We start from the raw sequence: 27,698 nt of genomic DNA, 5'->3' as shown, positions 1-27,698 counted from the left end.
TCAACCCGGCCAGGTGAGAGTGGTGACAGCTTTATTATATAGAGGGAAAAACACCTTTAACTTGTTAGGTGCTGGGATTGGTCAGGAGGAATCTGAAACCACAAATTCTTTGTTCTAGTTGCAACCCCCACATCATTAAATGGAGAATTTCTGTAATTGGGCACATTAATTAGTAACACTTCAGACACTGCCCACTACAGATCCTTCCTCTTCAAGGATGTCATTTCATTTTATAAGGCAACCCAGATCTGCCTTAAGACATGGTTTCTCATTTACCTGGAGACTTTTGTTTTATCCAATTTAACCAATATTGTCAATCCTTAAATAAATATTGTGCTTATGGAGGTTTTCTAAGGTACATTTCACTTGGGGCTTTGCTATTTCACTGATGACTTGAGCTATAGCTTGCAGTTGCAAAAGAGTGTAAGCCAAAGTGCTCCTGTGGGGGCTTCTCATCAAAAACGGTTCTTACTGAATTAAGGAGCATGCCATATCAAAGGAATTTCAGACCTTTCTGAAATGGACATGGGATGCCATGAATCAGATACTCACAGGACGACCTCTACATGGTCCAAAGCCCACTGATCATGACCTGTTCCATTGTGGCGTGGTTGCCACCAGCGCAGTAAGACTCCTTTCATTCGTGCCTCCCTGGGTCACAGACAGAGGGGACAAAGAGATTATACATTAGGAAGCAGAACTTTTTGGTATTTGACTTCTGGATGTCAAATATTATAATAGGCTAATCTAAATCAACAAAATTGTGCATGGAATTCAGATTTGCTTAAGTCATAGTATTCTGAGCAGCATCAAATTTTATTGGCTACTCAGGGACTTGTAAAACTTTTCCATCTCTCTCCCTCCTTTCACTTGTTCCATTAATGTCCAAAGATATTTAGTCAAGCATGGAGTGCTTTCTGTGTGACAGACACTGTGCTAGAAGCTGGGCTTACAATGCAAAGCAAAACTGACATGACTACTTAACCTCAGTAAAATTTCAAACTAGCACGCCAGCAGAAAATAAATGTTTTCTAAGACTAGAAAAACTAGTTAAAGCAAGGGAAATAGGCAAAAACTGCCCTTGCATTTAGTTATTATTGTCTATTTCCTCTTGTCCCTATTCCTTGTTTTAATTTGTGCCTTTCTTGTCCTCATCAAAAATAGTAACACCACTTTGGAGATCTGGGTTAGTCTTGGTTCTGCCACCACCTAGTTTTGTGGCATTGTGATTCCCAGGGATTCACAAAGGGATTGTGCATGAGACCATGCCTTTCCATTTGAGCCACTTACAGGGGGACATTGTAAGACACTCTCTGAGCTTGTGTGAAGTCCTTTGGCTGGTGCTGGGCGATGACGTGCCAGGTGATCCCGTTGTTGACGCTGTATTGCAGCAGCACCGCCTTGTCCACAGTGTGGGGGCCACTCAGGTCACTGTTGCAGCTGTCCGTCTGCGACGTGCTCCCAATTTGCAAGACAAACATGATTTTGCTGAAAAACACAGGGAAACCATCTTCATTTTTATTTATTTATTTTTTGAGACGGAGTCTTGTGCTGTCACCCAGGCTGGAGTGCAGTGGTGTGATCTTGACTCACTGCAACCTCTGCCTCCTGGGTTCAAGTGAGTCTCTTGCCTCGGCCTCCCTAGTAGCTGGGATAACAGGTGCGCACCACCACGCCTGGCTAATTTTTGTATTTTTAGTGGAGACGGGGTTTCAACATGTTGGCCAGGCTGGTCTCGAACTCCTGACCTCAGGCGATCCACCCACCTTGGCCTCCCAAAGTGCCGGGATTACAGGCGTAAGCCACTGTGCCCGGCTGGGAAATCATCTTTAAATTCAGGAAGTATTAAAGGAGTTATACTTCCTTAGTCTTTTCTTGTTTCTAAAGTCCACAATTTCCAAGTTCATAATATAGTAGAACCAGAAGCAGCCAGTCTTGAGAGCTTGTTTGGAGGTTCTAGCAAGGGAGCACAGTTACTTGTATACCCTTCACCAAAGACTGGTCCTCCTCTATTGGGGATGGTCATCCTATTCACCCAGCATGCAGCTTTGGGAGGGATGCATGTGGAGTGGTGAGGGAGGAAGGGGACACCCGCCTAGCTAGCCAGATCAGCTGAATCAACCCTGGTGATAATGGAGCAACAGATGTCGCAGCCAGATCACCCTCACATCTGTGAAGCAGCCAGTCTTATGACTACATCACTGTTAGTAACAAAATTTATTCATATTGTCTTCTATATTATACATGTGAAGACCTCAGGCTGACTTTCTATACAAAGAAAGTATTTTTGACTTTCAAAGATGTGCCCTCTTTTCATGATGTTGGAAATCTTGTTAGAGTATTTCATTGAAAACATCTTCTTTTCTCTGAAAGGTAATATGGACCAAACAGACAGCTGAGGACATAGAATACAACCACAATATTTATGCTGCATTCTTTTTACAGATAACTCCAAGCTGAACACATCTGGATGGGGATAAATTATGACTATTTTAGGAAAGGCTGTCTGGAGATTAGAGCTGAAGGAAAACTGAGTTAGGATGTGCAGGTTCTGAACCATGTCTGCTATTCTGTTCAACATGACATTTTGCTTTTCATTGTCATCCTTGGCCTAGATAGAGCTTTTAGGCATGGGAAATAAATCCTCATAAGATTCCTCATGATTAACAGAGTACCTAATTTAAAGTAGGTGGTGGAATAAAGAGCTAGATTTAGAAACGTATAAATGCATAAACTAATTTAAAACATAGTGTGCCATTACTATGCACCTAGTTGCAGCTATATATGGTAGTGTCACAGAAAACACCAGGTTATCTCTAGATTAAGTATTTCTTTATGGTAGGCAAAAAAAAAAAAAAAAAAAAAAAGAAGATGGTAGATGCAACTTTTATCATATCATGGTTGCCATACAGGAATTAATTTTATTTTCATTGTTTATCATATTAAGGGCCCCCAAACCTGCCTTTCTGCCTGTGAAAATACAACACTAATATTAAATATTATATTTTCCAAAGTGAAAGGTTTTAAGTAAACTATCTTCCCATTAATCAAACACATATTCTCATAGCTACTGAACACTTTTCAGCATTCAAGAAATACTCTACAATAATATCTAGCAACCTTTTTTAAGCCTTGGAATCTTTTCTTGAATTATATAGACAAAAAGCTGTGTTTACTCTGGATTAGGAAGCCAAAGCTGCGAAGGGCAGATAGGGAAGGAAATTCAGTCCTCCTTATGTCTTTGTCAGTCACTTCCCTAGTCCATTTGCAAGGTCTCTGCCCACTCTACTCTGCATTAACCCTCAGCAACTATAGCACATAAAATTTTAAAGATCTCATCCATTCATCCATCCCTCCTCCATTTCTATTTATTGTACTTACGTGTGCTAAATATAGGCATATGTTTGCATTGCTACAAATTTACTTCACATACACATTTATATATTTGCCTGTGCTCAACATTAAATTATCTATGTAGTTTATACCTAATCATTAAAAAAAAATATTTGGCAATTTTTCTGGGCTTATGCCTACATTACCACCACTCAGCCACTGTGAGTGAAGAAATACAAAGCAATTCTCTAATAAAGTGAAGCATAATTCTGAGTTGTGAAACATATATGCTTCCTTGTCCCAAATTCAAATGATAGGTTTTCACTGATTAATTCTATGTCTGGACTACAATATGGATGTTTGGGTACCTTGCTCGAGTGAGATCCAGAGGCTTGGTAGCTGCTTGCCTGATCTGACAGCCATTAAAGTACAGTGAGTCTCCATGGGCGTAGGGGGCCAGCTGCCCACAGCCACTTCCTATGACTCCACCTTGAATGGTCTCCCAGTTTGCCTCGGTGACTCTTGCGGACTCAAAATTATCTTTAATATAACTAGGAAGGTCGTGACTGAAAACAGAGCAGTCATCACCTAGAGGACAAGGAATAGTCACAGAAATTAACTGGACCAACCAGAGTTATTCAAGATTAAGAATAAGTATTGAAGTTCAGATTTAAGTCGTTGTTGTTGTAAGAATAGCAAAATACAAGGAACTTAAACAACTTTACCAAAAAAAAAAAAAAAAAAAAAACCAAACAACCCCATCAAAAAGTGGGTGAAGGATCTGAACAGATACTTCTCAAAAGACGACATTTATGCGGCCAGCAAACATATGAAAAAAAGCTAATCATCACTGGTCGTTAGAGAAATGCAAATCAAAACCACAATGAGATTCATGCCAGTTAGAATGGTGATCATTAAAAAGTCAGGAAACAACAGATGCTGGAGAGGATGTGGAGAAATAGAAAAAATTTTACACTGTTGGTGGGAGTGTAAATTAGTTCAACCATTGTGGAAGACAGTGTGGTGATTCCTCAAGGATCTAGAACTAGAAATACCATTTGACCCAGCCATCCCATTACTGGGTATACACCCAAAGGATTATAAGTCGTTCTACTCTAAAGACACATGCACATGTATGTTTATTGCAGCACTATTCACAACAGCAAAGAGTTGGAACCAACCCAAATGCCCATCAGTGTTAGACTGGGTAAAAAAAATGTGGCACATATATACCATGGAATACTATACAGCCATAAAAAAGGATGAGATCATGTCCTTTGCAGGGACATGGATGAAGCTGGAAATCATCATTCTCAGCAAACTAACACAAGAACAGAAAACCAAACACCGCATGTTCTCATTCATAGGTGGGAGCTGAACAATGAGAACACATGGACACAGGGAGGGGAACATCACACACCAGGGCCTGTTGGGGGATAGGAGGCAAGGGGAAGGATAGCATTGGGAGAAATACCTAATGTAGGTGATGGGTTGGTGGGTGCAGCAAACCATCCTGGCACATGTATACCTATGTATCAAACCTGCACATTCTGCTCATGTATCCCAGAACTTAGGGAAAAAAAAGGAAACGTAACAAAATCCAGTATAAATAAATAAATAAATAAATAATTGAACGTTCTTACAGTAAAAAAAAAAAAAAAAAAAGAATGGCAAAATACTAAGTAGATACAGACTCCCAGAAGTAAATGTTTTGTTTTGGCAATTATTGGCTTATATTGTTGGAAAAAAAATCCAATTTTCTTTGAGTCAATGTTAACTGAAATATGTAGTGCTCATGTCCGTATTTGCTGTGTAAAACTGTTGTTTAAATACCACAGCATCTGGCTGGGCCTTGAATGTTTACCAGTGGTGGGTCTCAGTAGGGAACTCTCACCCTGGTATAAGAGGCCTATCTAATTTCTTTTTTCCTAGCATGATTTGTAGCAGAAAATACAGGTTAATATATACTTGATGATTCTTAAGAGTAGAGTCTATATTTTAACTCGTTGGATTCCAGCATCTAAAACAATATTTAGCACATATAAGATAGTAATGGGCGGGGCACAGTGGCTCATGCCTGTAATTCCAGCACTTTGGGAGGCTGAGGTGGGAAGATCACCTGAGGTCAGGAGTTCGAGTTCAGCCTGGCCAACATGGTGAACCACCCCATCTCTACTAAAAATACAAAAAAAAAAAAAAAAAAAAAATGAGTTGGGCATGGTGGCATGTGCCTGTAATCCCAGCTACTCAGGAGGCTGAGGCAGGAGAATCACTTGAACCCAGGAGGCGGAGGTTGCAGTGAGCTGAGATCATGCCACTGCACTCCAGCCTGGGCAACAAGAGTGAAAACTCCATCTCAAAAAAAAAAAAAACCAAAAAACAAAAAAAAAACTCAGTAACGAAGCTGGGATACATAAAATAAATAATGATAAAACTGGAAGTGTCTCTCAGAGACCACTGAACTGAATTACTGGCATTTAAGTAAGATATTATATTAGCAAATGTGTATGTGCTTGCATTTCCCCTTGATTTAAACAGTACATTTTTTCTACATGTCCTTAATAGTTTAAAATTAAAGTTCAGGGGAGAGGGCAAATTCCAGACATCTAGGACTTCTTGTGAGACATTTGATTCACTCATTTGCCTAGAGTTAAAATTCTCCAGCTAATATAGTGACAGACCCAGCTGGTCTCAGTGACAGTGACACCAGCGGAGAAAGGAGATGGCTAAGTAATTTCTAACATCAGAGATGTGCAGCAGTCTACATTAATCATATCCATTTGATTTTGATGCAAGGAAACATCAACCAAGAAATCTAAATAGATCCGACTCCGGAATTCAAATACATGGATTCTTACATTGCATATCTGGGGGAAATTGGGTAACTCCGCTCCTCCTTGGATAAATCTCTCAGCCATGAGAGACAGCAAGGCTGATTGGAAGGAACACCTTGAGTGGTGGTCTTTCTGATATTTGCTAGCTGTGTGACCTTAGGCAGGTCACTTAGCCTCCCTGAGGCTCAGTTTCTTTGCCTGTAGCATGGGAATAATTATATTAACCACAGATAACTGATGGGGATATCATAGATTATAAGCGACTGAAGAATAAGTTGGTGTATACTATGTAAATAGTAAAGTATAAGACAGTGTAAGGATTCATTCAAAGAAGATTTATTAGCACTGCTATCGGCCAAGTATTAAGCTATGAGGATACAGAAGGTTAACTATGGAAAGTGAACTTTGTAATGATAGAGGCTGAAACCTGTTGGAAACATTGGCTCAAAGGAAAACAGGCCTGTAGACCTTCTAACAGACCAACAGAGCAATTTCCTATGATGTGAGGGGTGGAGTAGATACTCTCTGCCCTGGATATATACTCAGCCTCTAGAAACTCAAGGAGTGAAATGGATTTCTTTGAGTCATAAAGGGGTGTGTGTGTGTGTGTGTGTGTCAGTATCACAGTGACGTGTGTGTGTGTGTGTGTGTGTCAGTATCACAGTGACCTGGAAACCAGAACATCTTGAGTTGTCAGCTACATCTTAGGAGAACAGTGGCAGCTGCTGCTGGAAGAGGCTGAGGAAGGAGGGATACTGTTCAAGTACGTAGGCACAGGCAGCTAGGCCAGGAAGGAGGGAGGCCCAGACGTGGAAATTAAGTATTGGGGATGTGGGTGGGGGTAGGGAGTTATATGAAAGACAGAGAATGTGAGGTACTATACCATATCCTGATTTAGCATATCTGGATTTATATGCTTATAAATTTATATTTATAGAATGTCTGGGGTAGATTTCAATTCTATATTTTAAAAAATACCTTCAGGAATATTGCATAAGGCTATGCTTAATAATTTGTCCCAAAGTTAAATAAGGAGTGACCAAGGAGTGTGTCATGAATCTCAGACCCCTCAGGCTGGAATTTCTATCCATTTCCTAGTAGACTTTGATATACATGCTAAGATGAGGAGAACCTCATGGTCTCCTGTATCAACATTGACAGCCTGGGATTCAGACCTTGGAAGCTCTCATCGCAGATGCAGATGGCGCCGGTCGTGCAGTATCCGTGCCCGCTGCAGAGCTTGGGGCAAGCCTCTCCAATGTACACGTGGTCAATTGCCCAGCTTTGCTTCTCAGTTTCTTCTCCCTTCTGGATCCAGCGGAACTGTGTTGCACTGAAAGAACCACAGAGAGCAGAAGGGGTTCAGTAGGTTGTTACTTCCATGGCTGCGTCCTGCCTCCAGCCTCTCTGGGAGAGGGGACTATTTATGAGAAAAGGGCTTCCCAAATGTCTTCCTGAAGCACCCTGCTGGCAGAGGTGAGAGAACTTGTATTTCTCAGACTCGGGGAGTATAACCCAAAATGCCATTCTGGAAACTTGTATCTTCTCTGAAAATTTCATGTGAATTTCCTATTCTAGTCCATAATAAATCTGTGTTCATTTTTCCTATAAAGGTGTATCATTTTCCAAATCTTTGAGTAAACCAAATCTGCTCTAGGAAGATTGCACTCCATTGTATTTGTCCTGCAGCTTTGTGTAACCTGTCAGCCCTACACACCCAACTGGTATTTGTATCTGGATGAGAAGCGCAGCCTTTGGGAGGGCAGAACACTGGGGCAAAACTGGTGCCAATGCCAGTCTTGGATTAGGGTCTGTCATTCAGGGCCTGTGATTGAGTTTGGTACATGCTATGGTATTAAGTCAAAGGAAATCTGAGATCTCTGAATCATTTACAGACAAACTCCAATTTCCCCTGGGACATGCAGTTGCCATTTGGGGGCATGGGTTGGTGACAGGAGGGAAAGAAGATGGGAGAGAGCACCAGGGCTGCATGTAAAGCTCTGGCTCACACTGTCAGTTGTTTTCAGCTCACTGCATGAACTCTGTAGAGAGGCCAGATAATTTCACAAAGTTTACCTTAATTTGCAACCTACCTGGAGGAGACATGGTCAGGCAGCTGGATGGTGATTCTTTTCCAACTTGAGCTGTTGACAGAGTTGTAGATGGTGGCTTCATGGAACTGGAAAGGGGAGCAGCCAATGCTGTTAGAAGAGGAAGGAAGGCACTGGGTCTGTACAAGCTGCCAGGAATCTGATCTGCAGAAACCAGAAGGCTTTGTTAGACAAATTATAAGAGAAACATATAATCTGTCTAATGTCAAGGTAATGCTTTGTGGTCAGGTTAAATTAAAATATTTGTATATGAGTTTCCTGTTTTCTATATACATTTATAATTACAGATTATAAGAAAATTAAAATATTTTCAGAAATATTCTGACTCTTTAAAAGCACACGGACAACAGAATAAAATAATAGCATGCATAGCAATGAATTCTGGTGGATTCTTCCTACTGACATTGTTACTAGAAATATACCTGGAGTTGACTGACAAAATTGTCCATCTCCTCAAACTTAATGTAATTAGTGTTTAAAGGTGATAGTGGGAGGGTTATTAACCCTAATAAGGTAACTGAACTATATCAGACTTTTATTCAATACTGCTAATATGCTTTAGAAGAGGTGACTCTGGCTGATGCATATTCAGATCATTCAAAGTTTTTGTAAGAGGTAGCTGAAAATGAGTAACATGAATAAGAGAGTTCCACTCTGAGGACAAATGTAGTGCTTTGCTTATTTTGATAAAATTTAAAATACAAAGTTTCTTGGTGGCAGCCTTGTATGAAAATTGATTTTTTTTTGGTTTGAAGGAAAATTTTGAAAATAAGACATATGTATACATTTTGTACAAGTGAAATTTATATAAAAATATGCATGAACTGCCACTTTTAGGATATAAGGTTATTCCTCTGTAAGCAACTGCCTTAACCTGTAATTCCCAGCACTCTGGGAGGCCGAGGCAGGCGGATCACCTGAGGTCAGGAGTTCAAGACCAGCCTGACCAACATGGAGAAACCCTGTCTCTACTAAAAATACAAAATTAGCTGGGTGTGGTGGCACATTCCTGTAATCCCACCTACTCAGGAGGCTGAGGCAGGAGAATCGCTTGAACCCAGGAGGCAGAGGTTGCGGTGAGCTGAGATCCCGCCACTGCACTCCAGTCTGGGCAACAAGAGCGAAACTCTCTCTCTCTCTCTCTCACACACACACACACACACACACACACACTCATACTCTCACGACAACCATTTGGATTGGGTATTCAAGTTTGGAGATAATGTTAAAAATTATTTTACAAACCTTGCATCCTTAGTGTATTCCAACATTACAGAATGAAGGTCACCGCAAGAAGTGGCTTCACAACCCACCACAATCTAAAACAAATGTAAAACAATCAATACACAGGTAAGATTACATGATATTGAATCCCATTAATTAAAAATCCCATTCCGCCATTTATTACTCTGACAGGTAATATTCAGAGAAGCTTTTACAGAGCAGCCTGCTGGGATACCAAGAATACATTCTTTTGGATTCTGTTATAGACGTTCAATTTTGCATGGAGATGAAAATTAAGGTTTTAAAAGTTACATTTCTATTCACTAAATTAGTATAATGCATTAATCACAGATCTGGGTAAGATAAATTGGCCAAAAAGAAAGTAACATTAGCCGAATTTATAGACAGAAACTGAAAGTATCACTGATTCAAAACATTTTCATTGATAGCCTAACTTTCTTGATTGTTACTATTAAATTTTTATTTGGAATTAAAATCAACAATTTTAATTGCTTAATATTTGTTCTTGGGGTTTTCTGTATTTCCGTATGAATGAAAGCTTTCCATATTATATGCAATTAAATGTTTGAATCAGTAATACATAAATGCTATAAAAATTTGGTGATTCAAATGTAAGTCCTAATCATCTATTTAATCAAGTCCCATTTCAGCACTGATAACTAGGGAAGGTTAGTGCTAAAAATTTCAGGCCACACAGTCATGAATAAAACAACTCTAAATTCAGAGAGAGAATAAGAAGCATAATGATAGTGGGAATCATAAAAGACACAAATATAATGCTGTGGTGCTTCAAAGGAGATAGCATTTGATTAAATGGATTAGAAAATAATCAGATAGGGTACATGCAAGCTGCCCCTGAAGACTGGGAAGAGTGTGAGAGGTAGAAATAGGAAAAAGATATTTAGGTGAAAGAAACAGTGTGAGTGAAGACAAAGTAGGGAATCGTGGTGGCACATCCAGAGCACAGCATATAGCATGTTTTGGTCCAAGTATAGCACATATGAAATATTCAGAGATGAAGTTAGAATGGTCGGTTGAATTTGGCAGACCAGAAGCTGTAGCCTAAGGTGTTTGACCTTAATTTGATAAGTGGGAGAGTCATTAAAGGTTTCTGAGCAGTGGAATAATGTGCTGCTTAGAGATATGCTTTATAAAGATCAATCTGACTGTGATGTCAAAGACACATAGGAGTGGAGAGAGACTGGGAGTGAAAAGAGTACTTAGTCAACTATTGATTTAGTTAGGGCCAGAACAGAGGTGGTGATAGTGCAAACAGAGAAGATTGGATGGATACCAGGAACACTGGAAAGTAGAATTCAAAGGATGCAGTCACTAGATATGATTAGATATGAAAAGTGAAAAATCAAAGCATAGTCGAACATTTCAAGTTGGTTACTAGGTGAATGGTGGTGCCATCGAGAGAAACAGGAAAATCAGAAAGAGGAGTTGGTATGGTGAGGGAAGATATTAAGTGCACTGTTAGACACATTCAGTTGAGGTGCCAATGTGCACAAAGGTGTAGACATGTGTAGGGGCTATTACAAATATTGAATTAATTGTTAGCCAGTCAACATTGGATGTGCAGATTTGAAATTTGCTCTTCAAGATATGATTCTTGAAGCTAGATGATTGGATACAATTCCTGATGGTGAGAAGGTCTATGGAGAGAGAAGAAAGTTGATACATACTGAGAAATGCTGACATTTAGAGGGCTAAGGGGAGAAAAGCCATAAGAAGATAGTAGATATCAAAGAGGTAAAAGGAGAACCAGCAGAGAACCCAGAAGCCTAGGGGAAAGATAATTCCACAGGTTGAAGAGGGCGAGAATAACAGTGTCAAATGGTGTAGAGAGGAAAGGGAAGATGGGGATACGCAAAAGCTGTTGACATTGGGTACAGTAAGACTCTGGTGACTTTCAAGTATGTAGTTTTAGTGATACTTTACTGAATTTTTGAGGATAAACTCCCTGTTTTTCCTAAGGAAATTGCCTTGGTTAGAGAAAGAGAGACCCAGTCTCTTCAGTGCAGTGACTTCTGTTACAGAAGTAACAAAAGAGGAGGCTCCAATCAACTCAATCAAATATAATGCCTTTGATCTGGGCCACAACGTTAACGTGGTAGAGGGAAAATCTTCACTCTTAAGGAACACGGCTTAGAAACAGAGGAAGTATAACACTTCTTCATATCACTAAGTTAAGACTAGTCCTGAAGGAATGGTAGCATTTGGGGAGCTTGCCTTACCCTCCAGTCTCTGAAGGGGAGTTTAACATAGAGCTGAGGCAAAAAGCAAATACATTTTTATTTCTGCTAATAAAGATTTTCACTATTAACTGTCATTGTAGTATATCAAAAAAGGGTATTAGAATAACTGATGTCTTTAAAATGACCTAGTAATACAATGCACTTCTGTAATGGCTTTGTGTGTGTGGGATAGGGTCTTGTTCTGTTGCCCTAGCTGGAGTGCAGTGGTGGGATCATAGCTCACTGTAACCTCCAACCCCTGGGCTCGAGTGATTCTTGTGCCTAGCTTCCTGAGGAGCTAGGACTACAGGTACATGCCACCATGCCCAGCTAATTTTTTTTTTTTTGTAGAGACAGGGGTCTTGCTATGTTTCCCAGGCTGGTCTTGAACTCTTGGCCTCAGAGATCCTTCCTCCTCAGCCTCCCAAAGTGCTGGGATTACAGGTGTTTGCAATAGAGATATATCAATTGATATTGCTTTGCCTTTCTCTGAGTGTCTATTAATTATTTATATCTTCACTTACATCCTATATGAATCAAGTATTCAGTTTAAAATATTTGAGAGTTCTCCTTAATTATTTGAGGATTTAGGAAGTTCCAACAAGACTAATGTCATATAGGCATATGAAATGAGAGACACAAGAAAATAGAAAGATATACTGAAAAAAAATAGATGGAGAAAAAATGGCTCAATGCACATAATAGGCATGGAGTAAGAGAAAGGGGCAGAGAGAGAGAGAGAGATGATAGAGGAAGCGAAGGGAGAGAGCGAGAATTGTGCAACATAAAAAGGAGATAGTGTTACAGAGAGCTAGAAGTAGGCAGTCTCCTATTTGAGCTTTTAATTTACAAGGTTAGGGAGACTGAAATCCAGATTACATATATAAGATGGAATATATTCAGTTGGTGTACAAGTAATTGCAGTATTTGCCATTAAAATGAATGGCATTAAAAGTAATTCTTTTTTTTTTTTTTTTTTTTTTGGAGACACAGTCTCGTTCTGTCACCCAGAGTGCAGTGGTATGATCTCGGTTCACTGCAACCTCTGCCTCTCAGGTTTCAGCGATTATTATTTCTCAGCCTCCCGAGTAGCTGGGATTACAGGTGTGTACTACCACGACCGGCTAATTTTATTTTATTTTATTTATTTATTTTTGTAGAGACAAGGTTTTGCCGTGTTGGCCAGGCTACTCTGGAGCTCCTGGCCTCTTGGCCTCAAGTGATCCTCCCGCCCCAGCCTCCCAAAGTGCTGGAATTATAGGCGTGAGCCACCGCACTCAGCCTGCAATTACTTTTGCACCAGCCTAATAGTTACATTTCTTGCTGTGTCCCAACATTTTCAGGGATTTCATCTATCCTCAAAAAATCATACTTGAATAAAGGTCTTTGCAAAAGATGACCTCTTTTATTCATAAGATAAAGTCTCTTTTAATGAATAATATCAGTCATTTCCTTAAAGTTGTCTGAATAAACATTCTCCCCCGGGCCCCAAATGCAATGCTACTTTCTGTTTTAAAGAGTCAGTTTTCCTTACTTTAAACTGCATCATGTATCCTGGCTGTATAATGAGTTCTCGGGAGGAGAGAGCATTGTGAGTCTTGTCCTTCTTTTTATTTGGCCAATAGAGGTGGAAGGATGGATTGCCACAAAATCCTGCTGTTCTTACAGCATTAGGGTAAAAACTCCAGTTTTCTTCATGGGAAGTGCCTTCTGTTAAGGAAAATTGGAAGCAATATGGCATGTTATTCTCTTGAGGAAAATTGGAAGCAATATGGCGTATTATTCTCTTGAACTGATTGATTTATTGTTGAATTCTTTAAATTTTTATACTCTACTAGCTTTCTGCTTACACTTTAGGATTTTTATTTTATGTAACTGGGATAATGCATAAATCCAACATGAGAAATCAAACTTAGACAAGACTATTAAATGGTAGTATAATGATTACCGTACTTTTAAAATGTAATTGCTAGTCTAGGTAACTTAGCACTGAAAAGTTCTTGATACACTTCGTCAGCCAGTGCATTAAGTATTTCTGTGACACATTAATCACTAAAGAAACTAAAATTATTTGGGAGTATTGAAATTTCAAATTATATTTAAAGCCAGACATTGTGCCTTTAACAGGATTTATTGAATTCTCAGTGGACATTTCAACAGGCAGCCAACTTTGAAGATTTATAAACCATTGGGCAAAATAACAGCTAACATTTGTTGAGCAGGAGTATGGGCTAGGCATTCTTATAAATGCTTTTCATGTGCTAATGTATCTGAAGACATAAGCAGAAAAATGGCTCACAGGAAAGAAAATTGTTCAATGCCTTGTTTCTTACCATCATCAAAAGTGTCCACCAATTGGCTGGGATTGATTTCTGCTCCACCAATCAAAATATTGTCCAGTGCCCACTGAGCACGCTCCACCCCAGAGACCACAATTCCATTGCTGATCACAAAAGGCTGCCACCAACGAAGTCGAGTTGTGTTGGTAAGTGCATCTTCAGGAAGAAGTATGTAGTCATGTCTAACAGAAATGTATTTCTGGTAATCCATCTCATGGAGCAAAGTCCAGGTAATTCCTATAACAACAAATATACCAATATATCTAGAATCTCCTGCCTCCTGATAAACCACCAGTATACTTCAGATACTGTGAACTTCCCAAAGAAATTTTCAACCAGCAAATGACAACTGATTTTGCTGACTTTGATGTTAGGTATTCACTACTTATAAATACTGTTTCTGTATGAGGCTAATGATATGAGGGGAAGGGTATTTCGAAAGAGTTGGCCAAAATAAAAACACTGAAGTAAAAATTAGTTATGTTTTGCTTTTAAAATTTAGTTCTAAATTCTTATTTCTCACAAATAATGAGATATACCTATGTTTTACATGTTTTTGGCAATAGCTTTCAGTATTAAAATAGTTATTGTAATTTTATGCAATTTTGTAATTATTTGGACTGGTATAAAGTTTATCTCTTCTTGCTTGATAAGATTGCAGGTGGGATGTTTAGTTACTTAAGAAAACATCCTTCAAATACCTTAAAATACTTCAGGGTCATCTGTTAATCAGCTAGTTATTAAGAATGATATCTATCTGCTAAAGTAGATTTTTCTAAAGACACCATGGTATTACTGGTCTCATTTTAGCTACTTCAAAATAAAACAGAATTCTATTAAAATATTCTATGACAAACTCACAAAATCAGACTATTTTTTTCCACAATTTTTAAAGATTTCTATAGATTCTCTATAGCATTTACTACATGTTTACACATAAGCTTTTAAAAATGCTTTAAAGTTTTAAAAATGATCTTTTACTTGGAAATCATACAAAATGCATTTCTTAATTGTATCACTCAAGCTTCAGTAAAGCACAGAGGTTGTTTATTCATAAAGTTTGGACTATTTTTTAATGTGGTTTCTCTCTTGTCCCCTTTTTGCATAACACAGAAGTCACTTGTACGGTACATGTAATACAAACAAAATCTGTAGCTTTTTCTTTGTGAGTTTCACAATTGAAACTGTGAAGTCAGCAAAGCTTTGTAGAGACTTTTCTGAGGGTGTTGGATGGAATTTGGGAATCTGCTCCAAGGTGTGGTTTTCACCCCTGACACGTGCCTCCATCAGTAGAGTAGTCCAACAGCACGCCTTCCTTCCGGCAGATGGGACGATGGCAAGAGGTCATGTTGTTCTCACTCCCAATGCGCCCCCAGTATTGCAGGAACCTGAATGCAAGCACATTTTATGCATCAGAATAATTCATTAGAACAAATACTCAAGTCCTGGATAATTTCTTCCATACAAGTGTTCCTTGCTTTGGGACCAATTTGCTATGTTGCAATAGAAATAACAAAAAATTGACTTACTTTGCGCCTCGAAGATCCAAATCTTGTGTAATTGCTTGTCTCACAGTAGATCCCCCAAAATAGAGTGCAGTGTCCTCAGCAAGAATTCCACACTCAGTGCAAGTACTTCCACCTTCTAAGGACATCCATAAGTCAGGTTTGATTTCTTCACTGTCAAAGCGTTCCTTCAGGAAAGTCTGGAAAAAACATAAGCCAGATGTGGTCAAAAAAACAACTTCAGATAACTATGGAATATTTAAGACAATACAGAGTGATATCTTGGACTTAAAAAAAATAGAGCTGATTTCAAATGCTTTTCAAAGATGTTCAAAAAAATAACAGGCTATTTCCACAATGTTCTTTTCTGTCATATATTGAAAATCATTTAAACTGCCCAAATAATGTTTAATAATTGAAATTTAAAATAACTGTAAAGTTGACTATATCAATTTTTTTTTTTTTTTTTTTTTTTTTTTTTTTTTTTTTTTTTTTTTTTTTTTTTTGAGACGGTCTTGCTCTGTCACTTGGGCTGGAGTGCAGTGGCACAATTTCGGCTCATTGCAGCCTCTGCCTCCCGCGTTCAAGCTATTCTCATGCCTCAGCCTCCTGAGTAGCTGGGATTACAGGTGTGTGCCACCATACCTGGCTATTTTTTGTATTTTTAGTAGAGATGGGGTTTCACCATGTTGGCTAGGCTGGTCTCGAACTGCTGACCTCAAGTGATCTGCCCACCTCCGTCTCCCAGAGTGCTGCAATTACAGGTGTGAGCCACCATGCCTGGCCATATTATAGTAACACTTCTATTTGTAAAAAGTTATTTAAGCATATACCCCCAAATATGTATATTTGTTTATATAGTATATAAAAGTATTATTGTAATGTATTATGAAACATGCCAAAAAAAAAAAAAAAGAAATTTGAAAGCAATAAGATAAAATATAAACATGCAATCCAGCACTTTCCCACCAACATTCCCCAATAGATTGTCCTGGTGTGTGTGCCCTCACTTTGGAGACTGCCTGAAGCAGCCAAGATCCTTCAGCTCTAGCACAGAGTGAACCCTGGAAGGTCTATATGGTTAGGCAGGGACACTTGAAATCAAATCTCTCTATATAAAGTCAAAAGAAAGTAAACCTTAGAAGGCAGTTTGAAAGATGTTTCACCTGTTTATCAGGGCCAAGTTGTAGGGCGACAAGTACTGAAAATCTAGAATAAAATATTTTTTCCCTGGGTCTCCAGTTTATCCTTTTAACTGAGAATGATTGACAACCAGGAAATCTATTTTTTAGAGAGTGTACAAAGTATAAAGGTTCGTGGCTACATTTTATGTAAAATTTACTTATCTCCTCACAGTCAAGGTCTTAATTTCCCCATTCATTCTGTCCACAGTACTTTCATTTTATCCATAATGCAGATTTGTATTAGGTAGAGACACATTTTTTCTTGTTTAAAATGATGAAAAGATATCATAAAGGCAATTTGTTCTAGTTGCAGTTGCAATAGCTGTATACAGAAAAACCTATATTTTTTCATTTAAGGAGCGTTCTATCTTACTGTGTAGTTAAAATGATTTAAACAGTTTCTTAAACTTAGAAGATAATTCTATAGTTAAAGATATACAGTCAAATGTCAGTCTGACGTCATCCCACTAATGGATAGCAAATGAATACGTTTTATAACTGAAGGTTTGTAAGAAAACAAGTGTTAGAAGAAATGCGTGGTTAACCACATAAACTATCATTAGAAGATTTTAATCAGGGTTTTTAGTTTTATAGATTTGTACAATTTCTTATCCAACTGAGGAATACTAATAAAATTTGAGTGCTCATGAAAGAAAATTAGATTTTCAAAAGTTTATTAATTATCTGTGGTATATAAAGCTATGTTTTCCCTGTGGTAACCTCATTTGTTAATAATGTACTTACATCTTCAGACACAAATGAGCATTGTTCCAATTTTATTTAAAAAATGTTCAATTCCATAGTTGAAGTATTAGAACAAACACAAATGACAGAACAGATTTGGTTTACATTGTTGCCTTTCATATGTTGGATTTCATTCACTAGGAATTTTGCTTTTTTTAGCCGAGTCATTTATCTATTATTGTAATGACAAATGCACTATGTTTATTCACAGAATTAGAGTACATATATGGCAACTGTGTTGGGTAACTATTTGCTTTGCATATTAAATAATGATGTAACAGCTAAAGCTTTCAAAAATGACCTCTCCATTCTTAATACACAACCCCATTTCAGTAGTCAACAAATCAGAACATAGAATTTTCTAAACAAAAATTCAGGTACTGTTTAGGCCTTTTTGAAAATTTGGTCTTTTGTGATAATGTATATTATCTGCTTTATTTCATAACAACAGTAACAATAATATCCTCCTTCAAATAGTGCATCAGTTGAAAAAGTGAAGTAAAAAAGGCTTAATATTGACTTTATAAAGAGTCTGCTTAAGAAAAAAAAAAAAAACCCAGAGTATTTATCATTTATAATCCGTACAGTCTGGCTCATTTTATGAATTGGATAAACTGTACTAGAACTTGATCCTAATATTCTTGTACTTAGGAAGCATTTTTAAAGTTTCTATTCAAATGATTTTATTTCCTGGGGGACCCAAAGGATATTGTTATAGATTATGTCTCATATATAAGTTGGTTCCTAGGCATGGCCCATGATGTGAGTAATGCTTCTGTCCAGGGCTTTACCCTTACCTTCAGAGTGTGGGTCAAGTAGCAGTTTGGCCCTGAGTATCCCGGATCACAGATGCACTGTTCCCTTAAGCAATCTCCATGGCCCCTGCAGTTGTCCAAGCATCCAGGGCCCAGGTAGAAATTATCGATTGCCCACTGCATGTCTGAGTACTTCTGATAGAACCTAAACCTCACTGGACTATTGACAATGCAAAAGCAAAGGAGTGAAAAACAAAAGTTAACTTTATTTAGGTCCATTGTCCTGCATGTGTATTCAGTACTCAAGAGAAAAAACATTTAAGACACTCTTACTAGATGAAACAGGTTAATAAAAAATGTTTTCTGAGCACTTTTATCTTTCTTGTAATGGAACTTTCAAGCTGGTTTTATTTAAATTTCAGATTATCGGGGCAAACTTGCACAACAAAGTTAAAATCAGTGGAATCTCTGTGTCCAGAAATAGAAATATTTAAATATACAAATCTGTAACTTTCATAAATCAGGTTTCTTCTGAACTGGAGTTCTGTGGTCATGACGCAATTTAGATTCACTAATTTCATTCCTGAAATTGTACAGAAGGTGAGTGACGCCTTTGACAAGAGCCTTGTCAGCATACACACAGCCCTCAGGCCGTTGGGAGGCAGCATTTTCTGAATTCCCTGAAGACAATCAATATTCTCAGAGTAACTGTGCTAATTACAAAACAATTTTGAAAGGCTTATATTAAAGGACATTTTCTCTGAGATTTTAATTTCATCTTTGTTCTTCTCTGTCTTCTGGGGGGAAAAAACAAGCCTCATAATTATCCTTATATTAAAATATGCCATGCTGTTTTGGTTTAAAGAGTCCAAAGTACATGAAGGAACTTTCTGGGGTGATATAAATGTTCTGTACCATGTTTTATGTGGTGGTTACGTGGGTTGCACAACAGTAAAAACTCATTGATCTGAATAATTAATTAAGATGTATGTATTTTACTGAATGTAAATTATACCTCATTATTACAAAAAGAGAGAGAATGGGAGGGGAAAATGAGTCTATGATAGACATTATGGTGGTTCCCCAGCATCCATTTCGCCCCAGATAATCCATGAAATGATCATTGTAATATCACTTTCCTAACTATTGAGTGGCTAATTGGTACCAATGGGATGCAAGGTGGTGCTTGTTCTGGCTGTCTCGGAACAAAAAGCAACTATCTTTCTTTCTCACTGGACATAAGTACGGAAGCATCCTGCCCCAGTTCTCTGGCTGCCATCTCATGTTCAATAGCAAAACCAGCCGGAGAGAGCAGAGTATGGCGCCAGTGCTGTGGACAGCAGACATTCTCTTAAGAGAATAAGGCAGAACAGTGTCCCTGAAGACACCGTTCCACTTACAAATCAACCAACCCTAGAGTTCATTTATCTTTGGATTCATTCATTATAGATACAACAAATTTTGAGCTGGTTTGAATTGGGCTTTCTGTTCCTTGCAGCTGAAAGCATCCTGATTTAGTTCCTTAGTATGTTAATTGAATAAGCTCTTTAGATACATTCCAGAAAACCATGAGTGGTAATAATAATATCTATGGGACACTGGGAAATCTGTGTGTAAGCACTTTATTCAAAGGCTCTGTATGTTTCACAAGAAGATTCATTTAGTCAGACCATCTGATTAATACAGTTGAGGTGCACCTGTTGTTTTCCTTTGTGTATCTTTCCCCCTACTTTTAAAGTAGAAGATAAATCTTTAATTTAAGGAATTGCCTTAAATTAATATATCCACAGACTTTGCAGAGCAAGGTGTAATCACCTGTGCTCATCACTGGTCCAGGCTGATTACCTCTCACTGCAGGATCAGAACTTAATGCTTTGGTAAGAGGAAAATGGATCCTGTAAGTCACACTGGTAGAAATAGCATGATGAGTTAGGATTTGCTCCTGGCTCTGTCTATCATGGAATGATAAGGCAATAATGTGGAAAGTATGTAGTGCACAGCGGTCCACAGTCTACAAGGTTGAGAAGGTAGGGTACACCTTTTCATCTGGCTCCAAGGCCATAATTATTGCTCTGTTCCCATTTGAGGTGTGGAAAATAGAAGAGTCTGCGAAAGCCCATTTTGCCAAGTCTGAGGATTACAAATTGAGGTCTGAAGTTAGCTCATCATGGAAGTTATGATGAAAGTCACCAATTAAAGAACCTTTAGAGTTAGGGAGAAAGAAAGCACTTTTCCCACAAATACACATAATTTCAGGCTTGACAACAGTGTACCTAATGGCCTTCTGGATGCTTGGAACCAAGCTTTGTTTTGGTTTTCTACTTACTTTCCCACTAAGCTTTCAGGAAGTGGGTAGGTGATCCTTTTCCACCCTTTAGTTGGGAAGAATACAGATGGCTGAGAAACAGTTCCAGAGCATTTTGGGTCAGCAGGCAAGCACTGAGGGACCAGATAATTCCAGCTCACACCAAAGTCAGTAGAATACTGCACATGAATTTGATTCTGGGCAATTTTTTCAGACACCTTACATCCAACAGAGATCTAATAAACAGAAAAGCAAGATCAAGGTATTAAAACTATATGATTCTTCTCCAAGGACTTGGCAACAAAAAAGCTGCTGATCACTTGATACGCACGTTACCACATTCATCCTGTATTTTCAGATTCATTATTTGTTCTGCTAACGGACAGAGAAATGATTGCCCCAGGTGACAAATTATAGAAAGTGCCAAATATATTGTGTAGGGGGTTTGGAGAGAAACTTAGACCCCATGCTTCTGCCATGCTGGCTGAATGCCTTGGAAGGCCTGGGCTCACTCCTACAAACTGTTAGTTGTGCTAATGGTCTGGCACTTCTATTTGGCAGAATACTTAACCAAGAAGGATTGCTAACAGCTTTACCAATTTTACTATTTTATTGTATAATTTATGACTCAATACAACACTTTCAACTACAAGTAAGATGAAATAATAACTGAAGGTAGTTTAAACAAGGCACAGCACCCTTCATTGATGGTGATAGCCATGATGTGACATTGCTGTTATTACAGTGGGATTTAGGTAGACAGAATAAATTGGTTCACATAAAATCTTGGCCTAAATATTAGCCCAAGTTGGTGTTGACATTAATGCTAATCATGCCTTTGTTTTCCTTTTTTTTTTTTTTCTCCAGAAACATCCAAATGTTCTTGTGGAAAAAAAAAAAAGTAGAGGCTGGGGGCCATGACTCACGCCTGTAATCCCAGCACTTTGGGAGGCCGAGGTGGGCGGATCACTCAGGAGTTCGAGACCAGCCTGACCAACATGGTGAAACCCTGTCTCTACTAAAAATAAAAAATTAGTCGGGCATGGTGGTGTGCACCTGTAATCCCAGCTACTCAGGAGCCTGAGGCAGGAGAATTGCCTGAACCCGGGAGGCGGAGGTTGCAGTCAGCCAAGACTGTGCCACTGCACTCCAGCCTGGGCAACAGAGTGAGACTCCGTCTCCGAAAAAAAGGTCTTATTTAACCTAAATTTCTAAGTTATAGTTTGTATTTATGGAGAGATGGGTAAGAGGGAAAAAATGTAAAAATAACCATTATAGCTTTAATCTTCTCTTGATGAAACAAATTGCCTAAGTCATAATGATTTAACTCAGGGAGTTATAATCAGTATCCTACATTTTTATTGTTGATATTTTTATTAGTATTTCATCCCAAGCAGGAACACATTTACTCTTATAAAAGTTTCAATTTGAGAGAGAGCTGGCAAGATGGCCGAATAGGAATAGCTCCTGTCTGCAGCTCCCAGCAGGATCAATGCAGAAGGCTGGTGATTTTGGCATTTCCAACTGAGGTACCTGATTCATCTCATTGGGACTGGTTGGACAGTGGGTGCAGCCCACAGAGGACGAACTGAAGCAGGGTGGGGTGTTGCCCCACCCAGGAACTGCAAAGGGTCAGGGAATTTCCCTTTCCTAGCCAAGGGAAGCCGTGAGTGACTGCACCAGGAGGAACAGTGGACTCCGGCCCAGATACTGCGCTTTTCCCCACAGTCTTTGCAACTGGCAAACCAGGAGATTCCCTCCAGTGCCTGGCTTGGCGAGTCCCACCCCCACGGAGCCCAGCAAGGTAAGATTCACTGACTTGAAATTCTCACTGTTAGCACAGCAGTCTGAGGTCGAACTGGGATGCTCAAGCTTGGTGGGGGGAGGGGCATCCGCCATTACTGAGGCTTGAGTAGGCGGTTTTCCCTTCACCATGTAAACAGCCACCCAGAAGTTTGAACTGGGTGGAGCCCACCTCAGCTCAGAAAGGCCAATTGCCTCTTTAGATTCTTCCTCTCTGGGCAGGGCATCTCTGGAAAAAAGGCAGCAGTGCCCAGTCAGGGACTTACAGATAAAACCTTCATCTCTCTGGGACAGAGCTCCTAGGGGAAGGGGTGCTGTGGGCACAGCTCAAGTAGACTTAAACATCCCTGCCTGACAGCTCTGAAGAGAGCAGCGGTTCTCCCAGTACAGCATTTGAGCTCTCATAAGGGACAGACTGCCTCCTCAAGTGAAACCTTGACTCCTGTGTATCCTGATTGGGAGACCCCTCCCAGTAAGGGCCGACAGACACCTCATACAGGACAACTCCGCTGACATCTGGCGGGTGCCCCTCTGGGATGAAGCTTCCAGAGGAAGGAATAGGCAGCAATCTTTGCTGTTCTGTAGCCTCTGTTGGTGATACCCAGGCAAACAGGGTCTGAAATGGACCTCCAGCAAACTCCAGCAGAGGGGCCTGACTGTCAGAAGGAAAACTAACAAACAGAAAGGAATAGTATCAATACCAGCAAAAAGGAGGTCCACTCATAAACCTCATCCAAAGGTCACCAGCATCAAAGACCAAAGGTAGATAAATCCACGAAGATGGGGAGAAACCAGCACAAAAAGGCTGAAAATTCCAAAAGCCAAAATGTCTCTTCTCCAAAGGATCACAACTCCTCGCCAGTAAGGGAACAAAATGGGATGGAGAATGAGTTTGGTGAATTGACAGAAGTAGGCTTCAGAAGGTCGGTAATAAACTCCAAGCTAAAGGAGCATGTTCTAACCCAATGCAAGGAAGCTAAAAACCTTGAAAAAAGGTTAGATGAATTGCTAACTAGAATAACCAGTTTAGAGAAGAACATAAATGACCTGATGGTACTGAAAAACACAGCACGAGAACTTAGTGAAGCATACACAAGTATCAATAGCCAAATTGATCAAGTGGAAAAAAGAATATCAGAGACTGAAGATCAAATCAATGAAATAAAGCGAGAAGACAACATTAGAGAAAAAAGAGTGAAAAGAAATGAACAAAGCCTCCAAGAAATATGGGACTATGTGAAAAGACCAAATCTATGTTTGATCGGTTTATCTGAAAGTGACAGGGAGAATGGAACCAAGTTGGAAAACACTCTTCAGGATATTACCCAGGAGAACCTCCCCAACCTAGCAAGACAGGCCAACATTCAAATTCAGGAAATACAGAGAACACCACAAAGATATTCCTCAAGAAGAGCAACCCCAAGACACATAATCGTCAGATTCACCAAGGTTGAAACGAAGGAAAAAATGTTAAGGGCAGACAGAGAGAAAGGTCAGGTTATCCACAAAGGGAAGCCCATCATACTAAAAGCGGATCTCTCTGCAGAAACTCTACAAGCCAGAAGAGAGTTGAGGCCAATATTCAACATTCATAAAGAAAAGAATTTTCAACTCAGAATTACACATCCAGCCAAACTAAGCTTCATAAGTGAAGGAGAAATAAAATATTTAACAGACAAGCAAATGCTGAGAGATTTTGTCACCACCAGGCCTGCCTTACAAGAGCTCCTGAAGGAAGACTTACATGGAAAGGAAAAACCAGTACGAGCCACTGCAAAAACATACCAAATTGTGAAGACTACTGATGCTATGGATAAACTGCATCAACTAACGGGCAAAATAACCATCTTGCATCATAATGACAGGATCAAATTCACACATAACAATATTAACCTTAAATGTAAATGGGCTAAATGCCCCAATTAAAAGACATAGACTGGCAAATTGGATGAAGAGTCAAGACCCATCTCACGTGCAAAGACATCCATAGGCTCAAAATAAAGGGATGGAGGAATATTTACCAAGCAAACAGAAAGCACAAAAAAGAAAGGGTTGCAATCCTAGTCTCTGATAAAACAGACTTTAAACCAACAAAGTTCAAAAGAGACAAAGACCGGCATTACATAATGGTTAAGGGATCAATGCAACAAGAAGAGCTAGCTATCCTAAATATATATGCACCCAATACAGGAGGACCCAGATTAATAAAGCAAGTCCTTAGAGACCTACAAAGAGACTTAGACTTCCACACATTAATAGTGGGAGATTTTAATACCCCACTGTCAGTATTAGATCAACGAGAATCAGCGAGACAGAAAATTAACAAGGATATCTAGGACTTGAACTCACCTCTGGACCAAGCAGACCTAATAGACATCTACAGAACTCTCCACCTCAAATCAACAGAATGTGCATTCTTCTCAGCACCACATCACACCACATAGTTTGAAGTAAAGCACTCCTCAGCAAATGTAAAAGAACAGAAATCATAACAAATTGTCTCTCAGACCACAGTGCAATCAAACTAGAACTCAGGACTAAGAAACTCAATCAAAACCGCCGACTACATGGAAACTGAACAACCTGCTCCTGAATGACTACTGGGTAAATAACGAAATGAAGGCAGAAATAAAGATGTTCTTTGAAACCAATGAGAATAAAGACACAACATACCAGAATCTCTGGGACACATTTAAAGCAGTGTGTAGAGGGAAATTTATAGCACTAAATGCCCACAAGAGAAAGCAGGAAGGATCGAAAATCAACACCCTAACATCACAATTAAAAGAACGAGAGAAGCAAGAACAAACAAATTCAAAAGCTAGCAGAAGACAAGAAATGACTAAGATCAGAGCGGAACTGAAGGAGCTAGAGACACGAAAAGCCCTTCAAAAAAATGAATGAATCCAGGAGCTGGTTTTTTGAAAAGATCAACAAAATAGACCACTAGTGAGACTAATGAAAAGAGAGAAGACTCAAATAGACGCAATAAAAAATGATAAAGGGGATATCACCACTGATCCCACAGAAATACAAACTACCATCAGAGAATACTATCAACACCTCTATGCAAATAAACTAGAAAACCTAGAAGAAATGAATAAATTCCTGGACACTTACACTCTCCCAAGACTAAACCAGGAAGAAGTTGAATCCCTGAAAAGACCAATAGCAGGCTCTGAAATTCAGGCAATAATTAATAGCCTACAACCAAAAAAAGCCCGGGACCAGATGGATTCACAGCCAAATTCTACCAGAGGTACAAAGAGGAGCTGGTACCATTCCTTCTGAAACTATCCCAAACAATAGAAAAAGAGGGAATCCGCCCTAACTCATTTTATGAGGCCAGCATCATCCTGCTACCAACACCTGGCAGAGACACCACACAAAAAAGAAAATTCCAGGCCAATATCCCTGATGAATATTGATGCGAAAATCCTCAATAAAATACTGGCAAACCAACTCCAACAGCACATCAAAAAGCGTATCCACCAAGATCAAGTTGGCTTCATCCCTGAGATGCAAGGCTGGTTCAATACACAAGTCAATAAATGTAATCCATCACATAAACAGAAACAATGACAAAAATCCCATGATTATCTCAATAGATGCAGAAAAGGCCTTCGACAAAATTCAATAGCCCTTCATGTTAAAAACTCAGTAACTAGGTATTGATGGAATGTGTCTTGAGCTATTTATGACAGACCTACAGCCAATATCATACTGAATGGGCAAAAGCTGGAAGCATTCCCTTTGAAAACAGACACAAGTTAAGGATGCCCTCTCTCACCTGTCTCTCCTATTCAACACAGTATTGGACTTTCTGGCCAGGGCAATCAAGCAAGAGAAAGAAATAAAGGGTATTCAATTAGGAAAAGAGGAAGTCAAATTGTCTCTGTTTGCAGATGACATGATTGAATATTTAGAAAACCCCATTGTCTCAGCCCCAGATCTCCTTCAGCTGATAAGCAACTTCAGCAAAGTCTCAGGATACAAAATCAATGTACAAAAATCACAAACATTCCTATAAACCAATAACAGACAAACAGCCAATTCATGAGTGAATTCTCATTCACAATTGCTACAAAGAGAATCAAATACCTAGGAATCCAACTTACAAGGGATGTGAAGGACCTCTTCAAGGAGAACTACAAACCACTGCTCAACGAAATAAGAGAGGATGCAAACAAAGGGAAAAACATTCCATGCTGATGGTTAGGAAGATCCAGTATTGTGAAAATGGCCATACTACCCAAAGTAATTTATAGATTTAATGCTATCCCCATCAAGCTACCATTGACTTTCTTCACAGAATTGGAAAAACTACTTTAAATTTCATATGGAACCAAAAAAGAGCCCACATAGCCAGGACAATCCTAAGCAAAAAGAACAAAACTGGAGGCATCATGCTGCCTGACTTCAAACTATACTATAAGGCAACAGTAACAAAAACAACACGGTACTGGTACCAAAACAGATATATAGACCAATGGAACAGAGTGGAGGCCTCAGAAATAACACCACACATCTACAACCATCTGATCTTTGACAAACCTGACAAAAGCAATGGGGAAAGGATTCCCTATTTAATAAGTGGTGTTGGGAAAACTGGCTAGCCATAAGCAAAAAGCTGAATCTGGATCCCTTCCTTACACCTTATACAAAAATTAACTCAAGATGGATTAAAGATTTAAATGTTGAGACCTAAAATCATAAAAACCCTAGAAGAAAACCTAGGCAATGCCATTCAGGACATAAGTATGGGCAAAGACTTCATGACTAAAATGCCAAAAGCAACGACAACAAAAGCCAAAATTTACAAATGGGATCTAGTTAAACTAAAGAGATTCTGCACAGCAAAATAAACTATTATCAGAGTGAAGAGGCAACCTACAGAATGGGAGAAATTGCAATCTATCCATTTGACAAAGGGCTAATATCCAGAATCTACAAAGACCTTAAAGAAATTTATAAGAAAAAAACAACCCCTTCAAAAAGTGGTCGAAGGATATGAACAGACAATTCTCAAAAGAAGACATTTATGTGGCTAACAAACATATGAAAAAATGCTCATCATCACTGGTCATCGGAGAGATGCAAATCAAAACCACACTGAGATACCATCTCATGCCAGTTAGAATGACGATCATTAAAAAGTCAGGAAATGTTGAGAAATGGGAACGCTTTTACACTGTTGGTGGGAGTGTAAATTAGTGCAATCATTGTGGAAGACAGTGTGGTGATTCCTCAAGGATCTAGAACTAGAAATACCATTTGACCCAGCAATCCCATTACTGGGT

General features: G+C 39.1%; 1 protein-coding gene across 1 annotated transcript in view; it reads right to left on the bottom strand.

Moving 5' to 3' along the window:
- Positions 1–27,698, bottom strand: part of RELN (reelin) — a 538,867-nt gene that overhangs the window by 10,532 nt on the left and 500,637 nt on the right. The window contains exons 52-63 of the mRNA XM_011985112.1: positions 20,617–20,831; positions 18,333–18,510; positions 15,632–15,807; positions 15,384–15,490; positions 14,097–14,339; positions 13,298–13,473; positions 9,524–9,597; positions 8,261–8,422; positions 7,343–7,500; positions 3,702–3,921; positions 1,291–1,488; positions 553–651 (exon numbers count right to left, since the gene is read on the bottom strand). Of these exons, the coding sequence (XP_011840502.1) occupies positions 553–651; positions 1,291–1,488; positions 3,702–3,921; positions 7,343–7,500; positions 8,261–8,422; positions 9,524–9,597; positions 13,298–13,473; positions 14,097–14,339; positions 15,384–15,490; positions 15,632–15,807; positions 18,333–18,510; positions 20,617–20,831 (2,006 nt within the window). The remainder of the gene's footprint in view (positions 1–552; positions 652–1,290; positions 1,489–3,701; positions 3,922–7,342; positions 7,501–8,260; positions 8,423–9,523; positions 9,598–13,297; positions 13,474–14,096; positions 14,340–15,383; positions 15,491–15,631; positions 15,808–18,332; positions 18,511–20,616; positions 20,832–27,698) is intronic.

This window comes from Mandrillus leucophaeus, unplaced genomic scaffold (genome assembly GCF_000951045.1).
Source record: "Mandrillus leucophaeus isolate KB7577 unplaced genomic scaffold, Mleu.le_1.0 Scaffold1068, whole genome shotgun sequence".
Classification (NCBI taxonomy): Eukaryota; Metazoa; Chordata; class Mammalia; order Primates; family Cercopithecidae; genus Mandrillus; species Mandrillus leucophaeus.
This window is presented reverse-complemented; position numbering and strand designations above follow the sequence as displayed.